This window comes from Sciurus carolinensis, chromosome 17 (genome assembly GCF_902686445.1).
Source record: "Sciurus carolinensis chromosome 17, mSciCar1.2, whole genome shotgun sequence".
NCBI lineage: Eukaryota > Metazoa > Chordata > Mammalia > Rodentia > Sciuridae > Sciurus > Sciurus carolinensis.
In genome coordinates this window covers 11,399,319-11,425,267 of record NC_062229.1, presented here as the reverse complement: position 1 = coordinate 11,425,267, position 25,949 = coordinate 11,399,319, and the positions used below count along the sequence as shown (strand labels likewise).

General features: G+C 41.2%; 1 protein-coding gene and 1 pseudogene across 1 annotated transcript; both read right to left on the bottom strand.

Moving 5' to 3' along the window:
- Positions 1 to 6,532: 6,532 nt before the first annotated feature.
- On the bottom strand, positions 6,533 to 7,175 carry LOC124968039 (olfactory receptor 7E24-like; annotated as a pseudogene).
- A 4,966-nt stretch (positions 7,176 to 12,141) lies between these two features.
- On the bottom strand, positions 12,142 to 13,109 carry LOC124968038 (olfactory receptor 18-like). The gene is given in 2 exon segments (XM_047530429.1): positions 12,142 to 12,851; positions 12,854 to 13,109. Coding segments are annotated over 2 exon segments (966 nt in total).
- Between the last annotated feature and the right edge of the window lie 12,840 nt (positions 13,110 to 25,949).

Below are 25,949 nucleotides of genomic sequence, written 5' to 3'. Positions count from 1 at the left end.
ACATCTGTGCCACCTCCAGACTCATACTAACCCCAGATATGGGGGTGCAGATGATTGATACCGACTGCCATGAAAAAATCCCACAGAACAGTGTAGGGCTATTACTAGGTAGAGGTTCCTCAACACTAAAAGGACTTATAGTACACCCAGGGGTTATTGATCCTGATTTCACTGGACAAATAAAAGCCTTGGTCTCTTCACCAAAAGGAATTACGGTCATCTCTCCAGGGGATCGCATTGCACAAATGCTTATATTGCCCAGTCGACATTCCTTGTGGCCCAGTGAAAGTACAAATAAAAGACAAGGAGGTTTTGGATCAACAGGAACCACTTTAATAAACCTTACTATGGATATGGGACAGAGGCCCCTCCTAAAATTAAAAGTGGGAAATATGGAATTTACAGGTTTATTAGATACGGGGTCAGACAAAAGCATTATTAGCGCAATGGTCTGGCCAAAGCACTGGCCATTGATCACAGCAGCTCAGAGCTTGAGAGGCTTAGGAGTAGCAGAGAGCCCCAATCAAAGTGCTTCTTCATTATCATGGAAAGATACAGAGGGACACACAGGAATATTTCAACCATATGTCTGTAATGTTCCTATTAGCCTATGGGGACGAGACGTCCTGCAGCAAATGGATATGAAACTCACCACTGATCAGATTTACCAAGGGACTCCTGTAAGAAATATGCTACAAAATATGAATTATGATGATAAAAAAGGATTAGGAAGACATAGCCAAGGATCTACCCAACCACTGCCTTTACTTCCACCAAAAAATGATTCTCATGGGTTGGGTTTTTCCTAGGGGCCACTGATAAACCATCAATCCCTATAGTATGGAAAGATGATAAGCCTCGCTGGATTCCACAGTGGCCCCTAACAAAAGAGAAGCTAGAGGCAGCTCATAAGTTAGTACAAGAGCAGGTACAAGCAGGTCATTTACAACATTCTACCTCTCCTTGGAATACTCCAATATTCTTAACAAAGAAAAAATCAGGAAAATGGAGGTTATTACATGATTTAAGAGCCATAAACGAACAAATGTACCCTATGGGACCCGTCCAATGTGAACTCCCTCTTGTCACTGCATTACCAAAAAATTGGCCTACTATTATTCTGGATTTAAAAGATTGCTTTTTCTCTATACCCTTACACAAAAATGATTGCTGGAGATTTGCCTTTACTTTGCCCTCTCTTAATCATACTCAGCCTGACCAGAGATTCGAATGGACTATGTTGCCTCAAGGTATGGCTAACAGTCCTACTATATGTCAAATATACGTAGATAAAGCGTTAACAACTACTAGACAAAAGTTTAAGAGATTGTTGATTTATCACTATATGGACGACATACTTATTTGCCATTCAGAAAAAGAAGTTTTGTTAGAAGCATTACAATTTATAACTCAAGCATTAGAAAAAAGAGGACTAACGATAGCCCCTGAAAAATTACAATTAGAGGAGATCCAAGAATATCTGGGTACAAGGCTCACTGCTACTACAGTCAGACCAATAAGGTTGACCATCAGGACAGATCAATTGAATACCTTGAATGATTTTCAGAAACTCTTAGGTGACATTAACTGGATCAGATCCTATTTAAAATTATCCACAGGGGAATTAAAACCTTTATTTGATATATTAAAAGGTAATCCTGACTTGAATTCCCCTAGGAAACTTACTCCTGAAGCACGGATATCCTTACAGCTAGTAGAGAATAGACTTCAGCAGTGTTACATTGATCATTGTGATCCTACTCAACCATTAAGTTTAATCATAATCTCAGAGAAGCATACCCCTTTTGGCATAGTTTGGCAAGGAGGACCTCTGCAAAGTATAAATCTCCCTAGCTCTCCAGCTAAAACATTGCAATCATATCCCCAAGCTATTGCACAGGTAATATTCAAAGGAATAGAATCTTGCATTACTGTTTTTGGAATCCACCCATCTATTATTATAACTCCTTATTCCACTCAGCAAATTAAATGGTTAATTAATAATGATGATGATTGGTCAGTATTATATTGTACCACTTCAGCTCAGTTCGATAACCATTATCCCCAACATCCCTGGATTCAATTCTGTAAAAATACTCCCATAGTTTTCCCAAAAGTGACTAGTGTCCAGCCTCTTAAAGACTGTGTAACCATTTTTACTGATGGCTCCAAAAATGGAGTAGGTGCAGTACTTATCGGTAAACAACTTCATACCATAATAGTTCCACCCAACTCCGCGCAGGTTACTGAACTTGCAGCTGTAATATTAGCCTTTAAATTGGCAGATAATCAGCCATTCAATCTTCTATCTGATAGCTTATATATCGTTAACGCTTTACAGGTTCTTGAAATGGTACCCCATATTTCTTCCATGTCCACGGTAGCTTCTTATTTTACTACGCTACAAAACCTTATCCTACAGCATAAACATCTATTCTATGTAGGACATATTAGAGCTCATTCTAATTTACCAGGACCTTTGGCCAATGCTAATGACTTGGTAGATATGGCCACCAAATCAATTTTTGTTTTTTCCATAGAGGAACAGGCAAAACTCTTTCATGAAAAATTTCATGTAAATTCCACTACTTTGAGCAGAAAATTTCCTATATCTAAATGTATGGCTCGACAAATAGTAAAAAATTGTCAACATTGTGCTCCTTTAATCCCAGTGCAATCCTTTGAAGTTAACCCTAGGGGACTGCTGCCTGGCCATATTTGGCAGATGGATGTAACCCATATTTCTGAATTTGGTACTGTTAAGTATGTACATGTGTCAGTAGACACTGCTTCAGGGGTCATTATGGCTTCCGCTCATTCTGGAGAAAAGGTAAAAGATGTCATTCAACACTGCCTACAAGCATTTGCTGGCTGGGGCATACCTAAAGTTATTAAAACAGATAATGGTCCTGCTTATACTTCCAAAAGCTTTCGGTTGTTTTTACAAACATTTAACATCCAATCAGTCACTGGCATCCCCTATAATCCTCAGGGACAGGGCATTGTGGAAAGAGCACATCTTACTTTAAAAAATTGTTTAAATAAACAAAAAGGGGGAATAGGAGCCTCCTACAAGTCTCCTAAAGATAAACTTAGTTCTTTTCATTCTAAATTTCTTAACTCTGGATAGGGACGGCCATTCTGCAGCTGATCGACATTATAATCCCCATAATACTCCTCAAGTATGGGCAAAATGGAAAGATATCCTGACAGGTTGTTGGAAAGGACCGGATCCAGTCCTTCGTTGGGTCCGAGGGTCTGTTTGTATTTTCCCACAGGATCAGCAGACTCCAGTTTGGATTCCAGAAAGGCTGGTCAGAGTTTTACAACATGCAAGTGATGCTGTTCCTCCTCGCGGTGACGAGCCTGAGCCTTCCTCCAATAACAGAAACTCAGACGGAAAGGCAAACCCGGAACCTATGGGCCATTGTTAGCCTGGCCATATTTTTCATTTCTGACTAACATATTTTTTATCCTTCCTTTTCTTGCTTTTCACCAATTTCTCTACAAGTCTGTCAATTCTACTGATGATTTTTCAGGTCGTGCTGTTTTGGTGACAAGGATATTTCTAGCCTTTCTTTGCCTTAACAGGAGGAATTTCTGCACTTTGCCGTTGGAATCATACTACAGATCAGACCCAGAGTAGAGCAACTCGTTCTGCTGACCCTAGCTGTGATATTGCTTTTCCTCCTACGTCAGCTTGTGTATTTTCTCTTTTTTATGTTTCTACCAACTAACATTTCTAATAACACCTCTTAACTGTTCATTGACTGTGTGCTATCTTTCATAATGCTGGAATGATTCTTTTGCCACCCGTGCAATTTGCACATTTCTATTTTCCTACCAGTCCTAGTTTCTGTTGCAGATATAGAATTGCCAGTGCTATTATCAAGAAGCAGGAGAGGCTTTGACATTGCAACAGCTGTGATCACTGCCACCACAGTCCTTGCAGTAGCAGCATTGACACAACCACAACAACGATCATTCGGCCGAGAATGCAGTTGCAGCCTTTCAGACCATAGAGACTCTATCAGAGAATGGACTCATTATAAGAACAAGTGGATGCTTTGCAAGAACTTTTGGGGCTGGGATGCGTTTATTCCCTGAGAGCTGCTTTGTGTTACCCATATTGTAACTCTATTGGGATGTATATTGTTTCTGTATTTAATATGGCTATAAGGTTCCTCTTCTGTTTATAGATTTGTCAAACAGTGGGCAAGCTTAGGAGCTATGGTGGTACTCCTCTGCCTTGGCTTTCTTCTCTTCGTTCGTTTTGGCATGCATCTGCAAACTAGCCAATAGAGAGATCAAATTATTTTTCATCAGGCCATGACCGCCCTAAAGGCCGACAGCCCCCCATTAGTATGGCTCTTGATGCTGGATCGGTAGTCAAAGACGGGTAATGAAGTAGGTGGCTGTGTACCAACCTAAGACAGGAGCTGCAGCATGCTCTGCAGGCTCTGATGACGGGTAAGGACATATGCTGACCACTCAGCCTAAGACAGACACGGTCCCGAGCCTTAGTTTAATATTAAAGAAGGGGGATCTGTGGGGGTTCCCGGGAACCCCGGCCTTAGACATGGTCAAGATGGCGCCTGACGCTGAGCCGAGAGCGGCCGGCTATACAGTAAACAACCAGCGAATTCTAATGATTGGCTAGTTAACAATGTGATTAGAGCATGCCTCCCCTCGTGTACCCATCCTGCGCCTGCAGCTGTCCGCGTTCATCTCGTGTACTCTCCCTTGATTGACTGAAGTGTATATAAGCCTGGTGGGTGGGAGAGTAGGGGGCAGAAGCTGAGGAACGGATGAGAGAAACGGAACGGACGGAGCAGAAGGGCGGCGACAGCAGCAGCAGCAGAAGCGGCGGCTGGAGCTGAGCTGGAAGAAGCTGGGAGAAGGGAAGCTGGGAGTGCGCAGAAGCTAGGGGAAAGAGAAGCGTAAGAGAAGCACTGTGCACAATAAACTTCCAAAGCTTCAGACATTTGTCGTGTCTCTCTCTGCGGGCAGAGGGGACCCGATAGGAAATGAAGATTCTGACAGGCCTTTCTCCATCCACCAGTGTCCTCACACTTAGTGGGTCTTGCTCCTTCTCTGCTGGATTATGAATAAGGAATGGAGTTACAACATCCCAGTGTGGAAGAGTGGAGACCCCTTATGAAAGAAAAGGTAGAGACCCTCTGATATAAAACAAATACATCTGGTTAAGATTGACCAAACCAAAATGAGTGTGAATAAAATCTTTGAGTCGTGCTGACTGCGGTAAATATAAGGACAGTACCCGAGAGAAAATAATGTGGCCATGAGTTAAGAACATTGTGACCATTTGTATGAATCAACCCATCCCTTCAGATGCCCGAGAAGCTGCGGGTTTCAGATATGGGTGCTCTGGCTCCCCGCCACCTAGCTCGCCCTGTTAACCTTGCAGGTGCAACCTGAAATAGATAAGCTGGACCTGGCTGCTTGCACTCCTTGGGGAAAAAAGAAAAAAAAAAAAAAAAAAAGGAAAAAGGCACCTATTGTCAGCCTGCCAGGATTATTTTATGGTTTTCATTTTCAAAACCAGCTTGCTGAATTCCCTCCCCCTACCACTTCCCTTACTTGGAGTAGTGGTCCTGACGCATCAGTGTTTTTTTATCTTTGCCCCAAATAAATTTTTTTCCTACTTTAGTCTCTGTGGTCTCACTATGCATTGATAACCAGACCCCACAACACAAGGACTGGTGTCCAGTGAAGGCTGAGCCTCTGTCCTAAAGATTAACATAAAACCAGGGTCATATAGGAGTTTTCCAGTGAAGAAAACCATGGGAGGGTAGACACAGTTATGGAGCCCACGGGACTGGAGGCTTCAAACAGAAGGGATGGAGGAATCAGAGTCTTATTTACTCTCACAAGACTTTGCAGGTCCAAGTATAGTGCTCATACTTGGCCAAATTTATCCACAACATCCCAGTCACTAAGGATATCCTCATGTCAGAGGAGAAGAAGAGGAGAAAGTGAATGTCTCCTGTAGCTTCACAACTCTTCTTAGAGAGGAGAAAACTTGTACGTACTCTTTATTTCTCTTTTGTTTTTTCCCTAAAATTCCACTGGTTTTTCTGACTCATAGGTAATATTGTCAAAATACAGATGACAATACAGTCATTTCTGCCGTGATCAAGTGCACAGCTCAGTAGCAGTAATTACAGTCAACTCCTTGTGCAACCATCACCATCTTCCATCTCGAGGAACATTTCATGTTCCCAAACACACTTTATACCCATTAAGACACTTCCAATTCCTCCTTTTCTGGCCTCTGCAAGCCACAATACCACTATGAAGCAAGATGTGGACATAAAGACATCAAACTCAAAAAAATGTGATCAAGGAAGCAAATTTAATGTCTAGATGTTTAGTTTTGCTGAGTTTCTGGCGTACATTCCAAATGGATTCCACACACCTGAGATCACACTGTTCTCCCATGCAGCCTCCTCAGGGAACTTCTAATGTCCCTGTTACTCAGGCTGTAGATGAAGGGGTTCAGCATGGGGGTGACCACAGTGTACATCACTGAGGACACAACACCCTTTCTGGTGAATGATAACTGATCTGAAGAAAGGTACACTAAAATGGCTGTTCCATAAAATAAGCAAACAATTGAGAGGTGAGACCCACAAGTGGAGAAGGCTTTGTACTTGCTGCCTAATGATGGGATTCGCAGAATAGAAGAAACAATTTTATAATAAGAGAAAAATGTCCCCAAGAGAGGAAGAAAACCATAGACCACACCAACAAAATACATGACTATATCTTTGGTAAGGATATCAGAACAAGAAAGACTAAGGATCTGAGAAGGGTCACAGAAGAAATTGGAAATGTCCATGTCCTCAAAGTATATAGACTGTAAGGCAATCAAATTGTGCAACTGGGATTCCAAAAGGCTAAAACCAAAAGACACCAAAACTAAGAAGCCACAGAGGCGAGGATTCATGATAACTGAGTAATGCAGGGGGTGACAGATGGCCACAAAGCGGTCATAGGCCATCACAGTCAGCAGCATTTCATCCATACATCCAAAAATAATAAAAAAGGGACATCTGACTCAGGCAGCCCACATATGAGATGACTTTACTGTGAGTTTGGATGTCCACAATCATCTTTGGGACTGTGGTGGAGATGAAACCAATGTCAGCCAAGGAAAGAATGGAGAGGAAGAAGTACATGGGGGTGTGGAGGTGGGAGTCAGACCTGACAGCCAGGATGATGAGCAGGTTCCCAAGCACTGAGACCAGACACAGGAACAGGAATAGTCCAAAGAGGATGGGCTGCAGGTCTGGGTCCTCTGGGAGTCCCATGAGATGGAACTCAGAGACGTGTGTTATATTTTCTGGTTCACTTTTGTTAGGACACCTTTTGAAACAGAAAAGAGGTTTAGAAAAAGTACCCAATAATCAATTACCACATAAACAACAGTATTCATTATTTTGACTTAGAATACCCAAACACTGTGTAAAATTAGGACTGCATTATTTGAATGCTAGAGAGTCCATATCAGAGAACATTATGTTCTACTTATCTTCCAGAATATTTTCAGCTTCTTGTTTTTCTGATTACCCTCTTCTGTGAATGAAGTCCTCCCTCAATTTGTGTTTGCATTCTAAAATTGTATAGTATAGAACTTCTCCTTTTTTGGACAAATTGTGATATTCATATTTACTTTAGAGGCACATAACCATTGTTATCACTAACCATAAATGTGTTCTTTTTTGAACAGCACCTGTCAATGTGTCAATGATGAAAGAATAACAAAATGTTAAGAACTTTTGAAATTGTATATTTTACTATGGTTCATGTGTATCAATCTAATATAATCTCAGTAAAACATCTAGTGAAGAAGAGGGTTCCTTGCCCCCCTCCAACTTTTTTCATTTCTTATTCTCTAATGGTTTTGGAATAATATTCATTGCTTTCTTGATCATAAACCCTTCTATATGTTGTTGAGGATTTTAGAACAAGCAAAGCCACACCCTTCTTGTGCTACTTAACAGAACTTCACATAAATACTTTCTCAGCACTTAAAGGTCATTCTGGGTTATTATTTGGTGAGGTCACTCCATGATGTAGTTTGGAAAATGTGCAAAAGAAAATATTTAGGTGTTTACCTTAGTAAACACATCTGTACCATTTATGTTTAAAATTGAGACAATAATTACCTATTTATGTTTAAAATTGAGACAATAATTACCTAGTGTTATTGTAAGATTTTTTAAAATTCAACTAGTGGTTTTAGTTTCATTTACCAATATACTTCTCATAATGTTATCAGTGTATGTGATTTGTTTAGCACATATATTTATGCAAATATATGTGAATATTTTAAAATATCAACACACCATGCTTAGGACAAAACCCAATTTAATTAAAATATCCTCATGTGAAGTTCTGGTCCTTTCCTGCACCAGGATTGAGAACCACCAGGATTGGCTACCACCCTCAATGTTATCTACTATTACTGGCAATAATACCCACCACTCATATTAAAAGCAAACTTTAAGCTAAATGTGCTTCAGAACCTAATATTTTAGAGGGATTTCATTTTAAAACTATGAAATTTGAGTTCTTGGTATCTCTGAATAATTCCATTCTGCACACCTGTTCCACTAAAAAATGCTGTCATGATTCTGTGGCAGAATCTTGTGTGTTGATACAGACATTTCAGGATTGATTTGTGGATTCATGATCGGGTTTCTTTGAGGTTTACCTAAAATGTATGTAAACTAGTCTAGTCTACAACACTCTTATTGGGACTGAAATGACTAATTTGGAAAGTCTTGGATTTAAGTCTCTATGCAGTACCTGCAGCTAGGTCAAATGATTCAGATGATGCAGAACATATGCCAAGCAAGGAGCATCATTTCCTTTCTGAGTTTATTATTACCCTAATATTTTCAAAATCCTGTCTCTCTCCATATTGCACAAGTGAAAATTTCTAGATAATATGTACATGTGTGAGATAGTTATTTGAATTTCAATAATTGAAACGTGTTCCATTTTACTATCAGTCATCTATATTTGGTATCACAATAAAAATTACTTCTATTCAAAAAATCTACATCTGTTAGTTTATACTGCCACAAGCTGTTACTGATCCATATGTGGTAGGTGTTCCTGCAGGATTAAGAATAACTGTCATCTCATATAGGGAATTTAATAGTTCCATTTGACACAGTCCCCTGAGATGGGACTCAGGAAATCAACAGAACTGTCCTGGTTCATTAACCATAAAGTCATACACACCCATGACTTCCACATATAAGATATGTAAGGCAAGTTTGGAAAACAATAAACATTTTAAATAATAAACACTTTTTCAAGAACTCATTCTTTATAGTGATAGTGAGTTTATTGATGTAAACCATTTCCAAAAGCCAGTGAAGCCTGAAATGATGTAATCAAAACACAAATGAGCTCAATTAGGAGGAATGCTTGCCCACGTCTCTTTCTTCCTCTTTTGTCTTTAATACTCATAAATACCTGTGCTATCACCTTTGAATAACAGAATCATATAAAGCTGTGAAATTAAATTTTAAGATCCATGTGTCCATTGTATAGGCACAATTAAGAGGTGATTTTTTTTGTGTCCTGTTCTTTCTGACTTTCCTGAAAAATATAAAAGTGTAGACCTGAAAGTATTAAGTGTGTTGAAGCCACATTGGGTTTTGTGAACCAAGCTATTCTAGGTTTTAGGCAGATTTCTTTTATATTTGATGCCTCCTTTGTATAAAATAAGGTATGGAATCTGAGGAATCATAGAAGAACAAGGATTAGATTGCTTTCAAAATACACAGCACATTATTTATATAGGCACAAAAAATCAATTCCCCCACTGTAGAAACAGGAACACAGTAACTACAAATAATATATTTTAATTGAATTGTACAAAGATTAGCATCCTCCTTATAATAATAATAATACATAAATTGCATCATTAATTGTTTGATATGCTCCTCACAGGTTAGTCACATGGGGAGCCTTCATATGTATTTAATCTATACTCAATGCATTTGTATCAATTAGAAATCAACTCAGATGACAATGTTGAGGCTCACAGGTTCCAATAACCTGCCTGTCACTGACATAACAAGTGTGAGGGTTGGATTCAAAATTAAATCATCAGTCTCTGTGTCTGAAACCCTACATTTTTCATTATTTTCCAAATATCAGAAGGTTTTAAGCAGAAAACCAGAGGTCCCAATGACAGGGTCACATGAGGAACTTTAAAAAACTCTTTCCAGTTTCTTGTGTAGAAATGAAAGTAAGACCAGAATTTCAGTCTCCTTTGGAAACTGGCTTTGCAGATAACAAGAATCAGGTGGCTACTGACAGTTGACATGACATCTGCATTGGGGCAAGAGGCGATCTGTGCTGACCTGTGAGGAGTCTACCTTTCCTGGGATCCTTGCCTGGGATCCCAGCTATCCCTCTTATACTTGGTACAGCAGATGCCAACCATTACTCTGCCCTATGGGTTAATAGAGATCCCAGGAAGGATGCAGTGAGCAAGGGGTCTCTTCCTGGAGTGACAGGGAATTGCAGCTGACAGTTGGGTTATCGGAGAAACCCAGCAGGATTCTCCTAGCAGATGCCCTGTGTCTGTATTCAGACAGACCAACTCAAAATCCCTTCAGTCCTTTCTACCTAACAACTGATAGCTGTTACCTTAAAATCCAGTTCTCCCTCCCTTTTGGTAAAATAACTAGCAGTGGTTTGCAGAAAACCAAGCAGATTAAATGGAATGAAATAAGCTGCTCATAGCTCAGAGTCTGAACTCGAACATCCCTCAAATACAGTTCAGGATGTGATGGTTACTCTCCTCCTCCTCCTCATCCTCCTTCTCCTCCTCCTCCTCCTCCTCCTCCTCCTCCTCCTCATCCCTTCCTTATACTTTGGGTGTACTTAGCAGTCAGTGTGGGGGTGCAGTAACACTTTCATGCATGGGTGAGATGTATTGACAAGTGGGGGAAGAAAACATACCTCACACAAGTCACAGGACCCCAGCTCTGCACAGAGCAAGAGTGTCCCATAGAGCAGCTGAAGACTTGCATGCTGCTCTCCCACCACTGCCTGCCTCACCTCTCACGTTCATCCTTAGGGTGAGCAGACAGTGCTTCTGTCAGCTTCCCCCACCCATCTCCTTCCTCAGCACTTACTGGCTTAAGCTGCTTCTCTTCTGAGTCATGACCCAGCAGTGAGGGTCCAGTGCAAATCCCCCAAAGGTTTCAGCGACCCACTCTGGCTCAGAATGAATGGACTGGATGAGGCAAAGGTCCTGGGACAGGCAGCCAGGGGGAGAGCAGATGCAGGCGTGTGGCACACGGGGCTGAAGCCCTCACTCTGAAGCCTGGTTATTTATTATAAAACAACCACAAGGTTCAGTTCACAGAGCCCACAATTAGCTAAATTGGCCCATGCAATCCCATTCTCTGAGGACTTCTTCATTAGTAGAAGAATAAGAAAGAGGAAGTGAATGTCCACCGAAGTTCTAGGCTCTTCCTCTCTGGGAGAAGTCCCAGATATTGTTCACTTAAATTGTTTCCTGTCTTTCCTTGCCTATTTTTAAAGATCCATTTGTAGTTTTCCTCAATTACTGTAGTAAAATAGATGACAAAATTACAATTTTATGTGTACCATTCAGTGTTATTAATTATATTCACTTTTTTATACGGTTACCACCAACACCTGTTTCCAGAAATATTTTCTCTTCACAAACTTAAATTTTGTAACCAGTTTAAAAATTTATTCCTCCCTCTTTTTTGTGTGTTTTTCCTTGATACTGGGTATTTAACCCAGGGGTCCTTAATCACTGAACCACAACCCCAGCCCTGTTATATTCTTTAATTAGAGACAGGGTCTCACTGAGTTGCTTATGGCCTCACTGAGTTGCTGAGGATGACCTGGAACTGGCCATCCCCCTGCCTCAGCCTCCCAGATTGCTTGGGTTACAGGCCTGCCTCACCATGCCCGGCTTCCTCCCTCTCTCAAACATGGTATTGACCATTCCTTCATGAAACATGATGAGGAATTAAACCCACAAAAATAATGCGAGCAAGACAGACTGCTTACAGGTCTACAGGTTAGTTTTGCTGGCAAATCTAACCTGCCTTAAAAACAGATGCCTCGGGCTCTGGGATTGTATGCATTGCTGTGCATCCTTCTCAGGGCAGTTTTAATGTCCCTGTTCCTCAGGCTGTAGATGAAGGGGTTCAGCATAGGGCTGACCACTGTGTACATTACAGAGAACACTGCATCTGTTCTGGGAGAAAGTGATACAGTGGAACCAAGATACACTGTAAGATCTGTCCCATAAAATAAGCAAACAACTGCCAGGTGAGACCCACAGGTGGAGAAGGCTTTGTACCTCCCCCCTGAAGAAGGGATCCTCAGAATGGAGGAAACAATTTTATAGTAAGAAAAAAGAATCCCAGTGATGGGAAGAAAGCCAGACAGAGTAACAACAAAATACATGACGATGTTATTTGTTAAAGTATCGGAACAGGCAAGATTAAGTAGTTGAGAAGGGTCACAGAAGAAATTAGCAATTTCCACATCCTTGAAGTACCTAAAGTTTAAGACAATCAAGTTATGCAGCTGAGAATCAAAAAGGCTGATCAAAAAGGACATCAAAACTAAGAATCCACAGAGGCAAGGGTTCATGATAACTGAGTAATTCAGTAGGTGGCAGATGGCCACAAACCAGTCATAGGCCATCACGGTCAGAAGCATGTCATCCATACATCCAGAAAGGATAAAAAGGGACATCTGCATCAGGCAGTCCACATAGGAGATGACTCTGCTGTGACTTGGGTGTTCATAATCAGTTTTGGGACCATGGTGGAGATGAAGCAGATGTCAGCCAAGGACAGGTTGGCGAGGAAAAAGTACATGGGGGTGTGGAGGTGGGCATCAGAGCTGACGGCCAGGATGATGAGCAGGTTCCCCAGCACTGTGACCAGGTACAAGGACAGGAACAGTCCCACAAGCACAGGCTGTAGTTCTGAATCCTCTGTGAGTTCCATGAGATGGAATTCTGATATGGATGTCAGATTTTGTGATTCCGAATTGGTGACCATCTTTTAAAAAAGAGATGAAGGTTAGAAAAAGACAACTCCAGGCATACAGCTGTCTCCATATATTTTGAATTTAAGTATACAGAGTATTTGTTCACATTTCAACATCAAGGTGCTTTTCTAATACTTCTCAGCTGTGATCCACTTAGTAATCATAAACCTCCTTCAGTGCTGACTTCTGTGTCGGCTTCATTCTATGTGTATCTATTTTAGAGACATTCAAAGGAACAATGTTAGAAGACCAAGGAAATTAAAGATAGCCAGTCCATTATTACTGTAAAACAAATCCAACACTTTTGAGAAAAAAAAATAAGTAGCAATAGACTTTACCTTTATAAATAAAGTCATTCTACTTATGAATGTTAAGAAGCAGTCAAACAATTCTTATTTTATTCTAAGGCAATTCTTATTTTATTCTAAGGCAATTGAGTATTTCAAACTCCATGTAAGAACAAGCAAATGATCTGTACACTACATTTAATTGTTTATATGCACAAGCATTGTTATTTACTAGTTATTTTCCAGGGTTTTTACTGTCACTGAATTTTATTATATTCCTCTTTTGTAGCTATAAGGCTTCATTCAATAGTGGGGTTTAGAAATCATATAACAGAATAACTCCTATTCTAAGCATACTGAAACTCAAATTTTGGTAAATACAGTTTAGTTAAATCCATTTAGTCATATATTTTACCATAAATGTGTCATGGATCAAAGTAGCAGTCAATGATTAAAAACTAATGACTTTTTTTGGCACCTTTGTCAAAGATCAGATAACTCTGCTTATACAGATTTGCCTCTGTGTCTTCTGTTCTATTCCATTTGTCTTACAGTCTGTTTGATGTCAATACCACACTGTTGTTTTACTCTAGCTGGATAGTATAATTTAAGATCAGGTATATTAATGCCTTCAGTATTGCTTATATTGCTCAGGATTGCTTTGGTTATTTTTATTTTTTCATATGAATTTTAGGACTCTTTTTTCTCTATGAAGTGTGCCACTGATATTTTGATAGTAATTGTATTGACCCTGTATAATGCTTTAGGTAATATTGCCATTTTGACAATATTTATTCTGCCTAATCAAGAACACAATGTCTCTCCATCTTCTAAGGTCTTCTCCAATTTCTTTCTTCAGTGTTCTATAATATAGTTGTAGAGGCCTTTCACTTCCTTGGTCAGATTTATAGGTAGCCTTCTTTATCAAAAGGTGCTGGGAATATGGTATCCACACGTAGAAGAATGAAACTCTATTCCTATCTCTTGTCCCACAAAAACAATCCATTCAAAGTGAATTAAAAATTTTAAAAAACCTGAGAATTGGACTAGAAACTTGCAACTCCTAGAAGAAAAAAGACTCAGCACTCCAAACTAGGATGCAAGGGGTCTTTCATAACCAGACCCCTGGTGTTCAGAAATAAAACCAGGAACCAGGTGGGATGGCATAAAACCAGAAAGCTTCTGCACAACAAAGGAAACAATGAATAGCATGAAAAGAGAATCCACAAAGTAGGAGAAGATCTTCGCTACAAAAGAGGGATATTTAATTTTGTATATCAATGTTTACATTCTTCACATTTTACATTCTTCACATTTGTGACATGATCTTGAAGGCTTATGGAAAATAACATTCATACAAGACAGCACCCCAAGAAAAATGGAGGGACGGTGTGGCCCAGGAGGAGGGAGGTAAATTAGCCAAACATTAAACCTCTTCTGGTAGTCATTTCCCAGTAACAATGGGCCCTGAGGGGAGAGAGCAATCTTCCATCCCTTCCTGGGTTCATCCCCAGCATCTCCACCAAAAGCAAACATTTACCCCTTTCCAACCTCAGTGGATCTTGAAGGAAGGAGGCAAATACTGAGAAGCTGGGCCCTGGACTTTGACCCTTCCCCATTGCAGATGAGTCCTGGAAGGAGAAAAGCAAATAGTGAAGCTCTAGGTAACAATGGGTCCCAGAGGAAGAAGATAAGCAGGGAACTCCAAGTTCTGAGCTTTTCCCAGTGACAATGAGTTTGAACTTTTTACAACTACCTTCCTAAGTTAAAGTTTTAAGTAGCCCCTGACTGTCCAAACTAATGTCTGCAGTCTCCAATGAAACTATGAAACCCAGACTCCTTCTGTTACCCAGTCGGGCCATCTCCATGCCTGGAATATGGGCCCTCCTGAGCCTGATTGATTGACTTCACTGCAGAATAAAGGTGTAAGCTCAGGGGCATGGCTAGTGGCCAAATAAAATCAGACAGAAAGCAGCCGAAGCAAGATTTATTGGAATTTGGCTCTCGGGCAAAATTCCCAGTCCCTCGGGGTACAGGTCAGGGTAGGGAGCCTGAGAAAATTGAACGTGGCTCCAGCTGCCCAGGGTCTTTATAGGCTGGGATGGGCAGGGGTCCTCCTGAGTGACAGGTGGAGGTAAGGGTTAGTGGAGTTTTCCTGCCAGTTTGATTGGTTGCCATGTGGCATGCTGCCCTTTGCCTCAGTTGCTCTGCTCTCCCTCATACAGTCACCCAAATCTGACCTAACAAAAGGAAAGCTTGCTGATCTGAGGTTTGCTTCACATCTCTGTCTCATTCATCTGTGGGCTATGAGCTTACAGATTTACCTGTGCAATCCTTACTCAGTGTCCCCTGGAAATCAACTCACATGACAGTGCTCAGACTCAGAGACACTAACCACCTGCCTGATGTCACAGAAATAATACATGGAGCCAACAACATTCAAAATTAAATTGCCAGTCTCTGGGACTAGGACAATAAACTGTCTTATTGTTTCCAAACCACCAGGAAATTTAAGAAGAGTTCCAGAGGTCATAACCACAGGACCACATGAGTTACATGCTTAAATTCCCTCCAGATTTCTGAGAAGAAATGATACCAGAACCTGACATTTATTTCTCTGTTTGAGATCAAGTGGGCTCATTACAACACTGGAGGGAGATGTGGACAGCTTTCAAGGGTAACCTGGACCTGGGGAAAAAGAAAGATTTGAGTGGAATTATTTTGTGGTTACTCTTTTATTTTCCTTTTATTTTTTTAATCCCTGCTTATTTTTGCACAGCTATCCTACCTATAGGTAGACACCAGGTGCCAATCATGGATTTCCACCACTGTGATCTACCTGGGATCTCACAAAAGGAAAGAACAGGATACTGAAGAAATCTCTCCTGGTGTGAAAAGAAAGTGAACTGTTTGAGTGTGTTGTCAACAGCCCCAGCTGCCAGGCTCCTACTGGCAGGAGTGCCCTGTGTCATTATCATGCAGATCAACTCAAGCCAGGCTTCACTCTGACCACATTTTCCTTCCCTTTGTTACACAAAAGTGCTGGCTCCTTCCTTCCTGTAAGTGGGTAATAGGGTGGGAACACACAACTTGGAGTAGACTGTGCACAGGAAATGAAACAGGCTACATAGAACCCAGAACTCAGAGCCTGGCACCTAGGAAGCCCTCAGCACTGGTGCATGACATCAGGGACACCATCATTATCCTCCCCCACCCCCACATCAGTGCCTTGGAGTACTTATGAAACAGGTCCCACAGACTCTTCTTCTGCTCTTGTAGGTGTGATGTCCCTGGCAAGGAGAATCACTGTGGGCAGAAAGTGAAATTTTGAATAAGATTGTTGGGACTTCCATCACAACGAAGGACATAAAATTCACAGTTCACATACCTGAAACTTTACACTCTTATTCTCCCGTCTGACTGCCCCAACTGTCATATTTTTCCCATTGATAACAAGTAATCCTTCTGTGGGTTCTTCCTCCATCCCTATGTCCCTCAGCACTTACTCAGGTGTGCCCAGTGTCTGCTTGGTCATGACCACAGATGGCAGATATGATGAATCTCCCCTTCCTGTTGGTAAGTAAGGCTCAACCTTGCTCCTTAAGACCCATCTGAACCTTGTGGCAGACAGGAGCTGCCTTGTGCAGAGAAGCAAGGCAGGAGTAGACACAGGTGTGGTGCCACCTGACAGAAGACACCAGATGAAAGGCTGGTGGCATGGGCTGGGTATTTACTACATCAAGACCTTGGAGGCTCAGGGCACAGAGCCAATAATTGCTCATATTTGTCCTCAGCGCACAAATCTCTAAGGGTCTCCTAACAATAATGGAGGATTAAAAATGGAAAACAAATGCCCTCAATAAGATCTGGGTTCTCCTTTCCTCATAGGAAATATCATGTAAACTATTAATTTCTTTCATTTTTGTAAGATCTATCTGCTTTTTATTTCCATACTTTATTATGTTAGCACACACAAAAAAATTTAGCATCTTAGCCATTTTTAAGAACAGTTTGGTGACATTGATTACATTAATTAGTTGTGCTGCGGATGTTTCATGTTCTAACATTGCACTGTTTTCCTGTTCATCTCTTTAAGGTGTTTTTAATTTTTCTGTCCCTTAGGCTGTGGATTTGGGGATTCAGCACTAGGGTCACACAGTGTACATGACTGAAGCCAACTCATATTTGAGGGCAAATGTGATACAGCTAAACTGAGGGGAAGTTCCTTGCATGACCCACAAAACAAACAAACAACTGAAAATTAAGACCCACAGCTGCTGAAGGCTTTGTATTTCCCACCTGCTGCTGGGTTTCTAAGAATGAAGGAAACAATTTATACCAAGGTGAAAGGATCCTGTGTGGCGAGCCGCCACGCCGCCATGATAAGATGGCGCTGGTTTCCGCTAAAGTCTGAAGTGCATTCTAGGTAAACAAGCCCATATTTGGTTATGCCAACTGTTGTATGCGGGAGCACCTAAGAACCTAGGCCAAGTGGCAGGAGTAGATTGGCTATTGCAAGAGTATAAAGATGTATGAATTCGGCTCAAGGAAGTAGAAGAAAATCCATGGTTGTATAGTAATAAGGTCCTGATTAAACTGCTGAAGGAAGATTCCTGTGTCGTGCTTTCTTGCGGGCGAGGGACACAACAAGTGGTACCGAAACCCGGGAATCAGAACTTTCAGTGGTCAGGGGGTGCACCGGTAAGTACCACAGGTAAGTGGGGTCCACACATAGTGGGACGCTCCTCTGTAGATAAAGAGAGAGCGGGGATCGACCTTGCATAGTCGATCAACAAAGAAAGATATTTTGTTTTCGTTTTCATTCTACTTGCTCTGAACGTTGCTTTCATTATGGGCAATTCTCCATCTAGTTCATTAGTACAGCCTTTAGATTTTTGTTGCTCTCCAAAGAGCTCAAGGTCAAACGCAGTACTTTACAAACATTCATTGTAAGAATTGATAAAGCGGCCCCATGGTTTGCTGTCTCCGAAAGCTTGACTCCTGCCAGTTGGGATAAGTTGGGAAGAGATTTGGATTTCCTTCAGGAGCAGGGACAATTGGAGAAAGGGGTGATACCGCTATGGAAATTAATAAAAGGATGTATTCTTGATGGTAGATGTCAGGAAGCTATTCATAAAGGACAGGAAGTTCTTGAACAACTACATGAGAAGAAGTCCGAGGATTCTATGAGTACTTCCAGTAAACATAGTGCAGGAGAGCAGGTTTATGGAGCTATTCCAAAGAGGAGACTATACCCAGATTTAAAAGCTCTTAGAACACCAGAAGAAACAGGGGAGTCAGAATCAGATGGTGATGAGAAAGTGAAAGAGCTAACGCAGCACTTACGGAAGGTGAGGTTAAAAGAAGGGGGAACTAAGAGGCAAAAAGATTTTAGACAAAAGGACTATGAGGAAGAACAGGAACCAGCTCTAGCCTGTGATCCTCCCCCATATGTGGGAGGGGTTCCAGGCAAGGTATAACTTTTAAGTCTGCAGCTTGGAGGACTGCCCATGTAGAGTTGGGGTTTGCCTGTCCTGTATTCCAGGACAATGATGGGGGAAGATATCAGGAACCCATAGACTTTAAAACGATAAAGAATTTAGCAGAATCTGTCTGCACTTATGGTGGGATGCTGCTTTTACTATGGCCCAAATAGAGGGGCTCAATAGATTCTGCATGACCCCCTCGGACTGGGCCAGTTTAGTGAAAGCTTGTGTTTCCCCGGGTAAATATTTAGACTGGAGAGCCTTCGTGTTAGAGGGGGCCAATGAACAGGCTGCACGCAACCAAGCTATGGGCAAACCTGCCTGGGATGTGGATATGCTTCTGGGGCAGGGTAGATTTGCTAATCAGCAAAAGGCTTTCCATTAGAGGTTTATGAACAAATTAATCAGATCTGCATTGCTGCCTGGAAAGCACTTCCTAATAAAGGAGAAGTGCGAGGTAACTTAACAAAAATTGTCCAAGGCTCCACAGAAGCTTTTTCAGATTTCGTGGCTAGAATGGTAGATGCAGCAGGGAAGATCTTCGGGGATGCTGATATAGCTATGCCTTTAATCAAACAATTAGTATATGAACAATGTACAAGAGAATGCAGAAATGCTATTAATCCATTTAAAAGCAAAGGCATAGAGGCATGGATGAAAGCTTGTAGAGAAATAGGCAGCCCATTAACAAATGCAGGCTTAGCCGCTGCCTTCCTTCAACTTTCTAACAGACTTCCTCCGGAAATAGGAGGTGTTACTCTTTTTTTTTTTTTTTTTTTTTTTTTTTTTTTAATTTTTTAATTTATTTATTTTTTTACGTTTACATAGGGTAATGATGTTTATTATATTTTTCCCCTCCCCCCCACCCTCCCACCCCTCCCACCCTCTTTCCCTCTACACAGTCCTTCTTTCCTTCATTCTTACTGCTCTCCTTAGCCTAACTCTAAACCTAACCCTAAACCTAATGCTAGACCCGTCCCACCCCCATTATATGTCCTCATCCGCTTATCAGCGAGATCATTCGTCCTTTAGTTTTTTGAGATTGGCTTATCTCACTTAGCATGATATTCTCCAATTTCGACCATTTGCCTACAAATGCCATAATTTTATCATTCTTCATTGCGGGAGTATATTCCATTGTATAAATATGCCACAGTTTCTTTATCCATTCATCAACTGAAGGGCATCTAGGTTGGTTCCACAATCTGGCTATGGTGAATTGAGCAGCAATGAACATTGATGTGGCTGTATCTCTGTAGTATGCTGATTTTAAGTCCTTTGGGTATAGGCCAAGGAGTGGGATAGCTGGGTCAAATGGTGTTTCCATTCCAAGCTTTCTGAGGAATCTCCACACTGCTTTCCAGAGTGGCTGCACTAATTTGCAACCCCACCAGCAATGTATGAGTGTTCCTTTTTCACCACATCCTCGCCAACCCTATTGTTGCTTGTATTCTTGATAATCGCCATTCTAATTGGGGTGAGATGAAATCTTAGGGTAGTTTTGATTTGCATTTCCCTTATACTAGGGATGTTGAACATTTTTTCATATATCTGGTGATTACTTGTACATCTCTTCTGTGAAGTGTCTGTTCATTTCCTTAGCCCATTTGTTGATTGGATTATTTGTATTCTTCGTGTAGAGTTTTTTGAGTTCTTTATAGATTCTGGAATTAGCGCTCTATCTGAGGTATGGTTGGCAAAGATATTCTCCCACTCTGTAGGCTCTCTCTTCACATTTCTGATAGTTTCCTTTGCTGAGAGAAAGCTTTTAGTTTGAATCTATCCCAGTTGTTTATTCTTGCTTTTATTTCTTGTGCTATGGGAGTCCTGTTAAGGAAATCTGATCCTGAGCCAACAAGTTGAAGATTTGGACCTACTTTTTCTTCTATAAGATGCAGGGTCTCTGGTCTGATTCCGAGGTCCTTGATCCATTTGAGTTGAGTTTTGTGTAGGGTGAGAGATAGGGGTTTAGTTTCATTCTATTGCATATAGTTTTCCAGTTTTCCCAGCACCATTTGTTGAAGAGGCTATCTTTTCTCCATTGCATATTGTTGGAACCTTTGTCTAGTATGAGAAAATTGTATTATTTGGGTTTGTGTCCATGTCCTCTATTCTGTACCATGATCTACCTGTCTATTTTGGTACCAATACCATGCCGTTTTTGTTACTATTGCTTTGTAGTAGAGTTGAAGATCTGGTATTGCAATACCCCTGCTTCGCTCTTGCTACTGAGGATTGCTTTAGCTATTCTAGGTTTTTATTCTCCAGATGAATTCATAATTGCTTGCTCTATTTCTGCGAGGTACATCATTGGGATTTTAATTGGAATTGCATTGAATCTGTATAGAACTTTAGGTAGTATAGCCATTTTGACGATATTAATTCTGCCTATCCAGGAACAGGGAGATCTTTCCATCTTCTAAGGTTTTCTTGAATTTCTTTCTTTAGTGTTCTGTAGTTCTCATTGTAGAGGTCTTTCACCTCTTTTGTGAGATTGATTCCCAAGTATTTATTTTTTCGATGCTATTGTGAATGGAGTAGTTTTCCTAATTTCTCTTTCTGAAGATTCATCACTTATGTATAAAAATGCATTGGATTTATGAGCATTGATCTTGTAACCTGCTACTTTACTGAATTCACTTATGAGTTCTAAAAGTTTTCTGGTGGAATTTCCAGGTTCCTCTAAATCTAATCATGTCATCAGCGAACAGGGATAGTTTGAGTTCTTTTTTCCTATTCGTATCCCTTTAATTTCTTGGTTTGTCTAATTGCTCTGGCTAGAGTCTCAAGGACGATGTTGAATAGAAGCGGTGAAAGAGGGCATCCCTGCCTTGTTCCAGTTTTAGGGGGAACGCTTTCAGTTTTTCACCATTTAGAATGATATTAGCCATGGGCTTAGCGTAGATGGCCTTTATAATGTTTAGGAATGTTCCCATTACCCCAATTTTTTCTAGTGTTTGAGCATGAAGGGATGCTGTATTTTATCAAATGCTTTTTCTGCATCTATTGAAATAATCATGTGATTCTTAACTTTAAGTCTGTTGATATGGTGAATGACATTTATTGATTTCCGAATGTTGAACCAACCTTGCATCCCTGGGATAAAACCCACTTGATCGTGGTGCACTATCTTTTTAATATATATTTGTATGCGATTGCTAAAATTTTGTTTAGAATTTTTGCATCGATGTTCATTAAGGATATTGGTCTGAAATTTTCTTTCCTTGATGTGTCTCTGTCTGGTTTAGGTATCAGGGTGATATGGCTTCATAGAACGAGTTTGGTAGGGTTCCCTCCTCTTCTATTTCATGGAATAGTTTGAGGAGTATTGGAATGAGCTCTTCTTTAAAGGTTTTATAGAACTCGGCTGAGAACCATCTGGTCCTGGACTTTTCTTGTTGGTAGGCTTTTGATGACCTCTTCTATTTCATTGCTTGAAATTGGTTTATTTAAGTTGTGTATGTCCTCCTCGTTCAGTTTAGGTAGTTCATATGTCTCTAGAAATTTGTTGATGTCTTCAAGGTTTTCTGTTTTGTTGGAGTATAGATTTCGAAATAGCTTCTAATTATGTTTGTATTTCACTCGTGTCTGTTGTGATGTTTCCTTGTTCATTCCGAATTTTAGTAATTTGAGTTTTCTCCCTCTTTCTCTTTGTTAGTGTGGCTAAGGTTATCAATTTATTTATTTTTTCAAAGAACCAACTATTTATTTTATTAATTTTTCCGATTGTTTCTTTTGTTTCGATTTCGTTGATTTCGGCTCTGATTTTAACTATTTCCTGTCTTCTACTACTTTGGTATTGGTCTGCTCTTCTTTTTCTAGTGCTTTGAGCTGTAGTGTTAACTCGTTTATTTGTTGATTTCTACTTCTTTTTTGAATGCACCCCATGAAATAAATCTTCCTCTAAGTACTGCTTTCATAGTGTCCCAGAGATTTTGATTAGATGTCTTTGTTCTCGTTTACTTCTAAGAATTTTTTATTTCCCTCCGATGTCTTCTGTTATCCATCATCATATAATAGTGTATTATTTAGTCTCCAGGTATTGGAGAAGTTTCTGTTTTTATTCTGTCATTTATTTCTAATTTCAATCCATTATGATCTGATAGAGTACAAGGTAGTATCTCTATCTTCTTGTATTTACTAACAGTAGCTTTGTGGCATAAAATATGGTCTATTTTAGAGAAGGATCCATGTGCTGCTGAGAAGAAAGTGTATTCATTCTTTGTTGGATGGTATATTCTATATATGTCCGTTAAGTCTAAATTGCTGATTGTGTTGTTGAGATCTATAGTTTCTATTCAATTTTTGTTTGGACGATCTATCCAGTGGTGAGAGAGGTGTGTTAAATCGCCTAGTATTATTGTGTTGTGGTCTATTTGATTTCTGGAATTGAGAAGGAATTGTTTGTCGTCCGTGGATGAGCCAATGTTCGGGGCATAGATATTTATGATTGTTATGTCTTGCTGATTTTATGCTTCCCTTAAGCAGCATGTAATGTCCTTCTTTATCCCTTCTGACTAGTTTTGGTTTTGAAGTCCACATTATCTGAGATGAGGATGGATACTCCAGCTTTTTTGCTGTGTCCGTGTGCATGGTATGTTTGTCCCCATCCTTTCACCTTTAGTCTATGGGTGTCTCTTCTATGAGATGGTCTCTTGCAGGCAGCATATTGTTGGATTTTCTTTTTAATCCAATTGCCAGTCTGTGTCTTTTGATTGATGAATTCAGGCCATTAACATTCAGGGTTATTATTGTGATATGATTTGTATTCCCAGTCAATTGACTCATATTGTTTTTGAAATGATTTTGGTTTCTCCTTATTTGGCTATTCCTTTAGGCTAGCGCCCTCCTGTGCTGATTTGCATCGTTGTTTTTCATCTCTTCCTCATGGAATATTTTGCTGAGAATGTTCTGTAATGCTGGCTTTCTTTTGTAAATTCCTTTAGCTTTTGTTTATCATGGAAGGATCTTATTTCATCGTTCAAATTTGAAGGTAAGTTTTGCTGGGTATAAGATTCTTGGTTGCATCATTTTCTTTCAGGGCTTGGTATATGTTGTTCCAGGCCCTTTCTAGCTTTTAGGGTCTGGATTGAAAAATCTGCGGATATTCTTATTGGTTTCCCTCTGAATGTAATTTGATTCTTTTCTCTCGCGGCCTTTAAAATTCTGTCTTATTTTGTATGTTAGGTATTTTCATAATAATGTGCCTGGTGTGGGTCTGTTGTAATTTTGTATGTTGGAGTTCTATAAGCCTCTTGTACTTGGTTTTCCATTCTGTTCTTCAGATTTGGGAAATTTTATGTTATTATTTCATTGAATAGATTGTTCATTCCTTTGGTTTGTTTCTCTAAGCCTTCCTCAATCCCAATAATTCTCAAATTTGGCCTTTTCATGATATCCCATAGTTCTTGGAGATTCTGTTCATGATTTCTTACCATCTTCTCTGTTTGTTCAACTTTGTTTTCAAGGTTAAATATTTTGTCTTCAATGTCCGAGGTCTGTCTTTCCAGGTGTTCTATCCTATTGGTTATGCTTTCTACGGAGTTTTTAACTTGGTTTATTGTTTCCTTCATTTCAAGGATTTCAGTTTGGTTTTTTTTTCAGTATCTCTAACTCTTTATTGAAATGATCTCTTGCTTCCCGTATTTGTCTTTTAACTGTTGATTGGTGCGATCATTTAATGCCTGCATTTGCTCTTTCATATCCTCCTTCAATGCCTTGCATTTGCTCTTTCATCTCCTCATTAGCTTCCCTGATCGTTTTAATTAGTACATTCTGAACTCCCTTTCTGACATTTCTTTGCTGTGCTGTCATTGGGTTTTTATTGATGTAGTATCTAGGTTTGTTTGGGAATTTTCTTCCCTGTTTTCTCATAATGGTCAGTTGTCAGTGGGACCCTGAGGATATTGCAGTTTTCCACTATTGGCTATAGTGTCCAGTAGATTTCCAGTGTATCACCTCCCAGCCTTCAGTAGCCTGATGTCTTGGAGGAATCTGATAAGCAGCTCATTCGAAGAATACTGCCCCTAGCCCCCTACTGGTTCCACGTTTTGGAACTGGCTCTGTGCGGAACTGCTCTCACTGGGGCCTGCACCGTGCAGCTGGCCGTGTGGGAAGAGCCCACTGCCGGAGTGTGGAAGACTACCTTGGGAAGACTCAAGCTGCCCTGCCCGGCTCTGCTAAGCACCTCTATCTGGGCCCTGCCACCCGGGCTGAGCTTACCCAGTGGGCAGACTCACCGTGGCTCCACTTCAGTCCGAGTCTCTCAATGCCTCCCTTCTTAACTCCTGGGTGTGGAGCGCGACCGGAGGGCAGTCTCCCTCTAGGCCGCCATCTTGGATCGCCCGTGAAGGAGAGCCCGCAGCCGGAGTGGGCAGAGCCGCCTGAAGAGGTCTCGGCTGCCCTGCCCTTATCCCTGAGGCTGATGCAGATCGAGGCTCTCGCTGGTTCTTTGCCGGAGTACACTGCACCTGCAGCGGCTCGGGGACTCGGAGCCTGCTCTGTTCAGACAGGCTCTCACTAGCGGGCCAGTCCCGTTCCGAGAACTGGAGAAAGCTGGCTGTGTGGGCGGGGCCCACCGCCGGAGTGAGCAGGACTGCCTGTGGATGACTTAGCTGCCCTGCCCGGCTCGATAAGCCACCTCTATCTGGGCCCTGCAACCCGGGCCGAGCTTTACCCAGTGGGCAGACTCACCGTGGCTCCACTCAGTCCGAGTCTCTCAATGCCTCCCCTTCGTAACTCTGGGTTGTGGAGCGACCGCGGGTGCAGTCTCCCTCTAGGCCGCCATCTTGGATCGCCCCGTGAAGAGAGCCCGCAGCCGGAGTGGGCAGAGCCGCCTGAAGAGGTCTCCGGCTGCCCTGCCCTTATCCCTGAGGCTGACTGCAGATCGAGGCTCCGCTGGTTCTTTGCAGGAGTACACTGCACTGCAGGGCTCCGGGACTCGGAGCGTGCTCTGTTCAGACAGGCTCTCACTAGCGGGCCAGTTCCGTTCCGAGAACCTGGAGAAGCTGGCTGTATGGCAGGGCCCACCGCCGGAGTGCGCAGGACTGCCTGTGGATGACTCTAGCTGCCCTGCCCG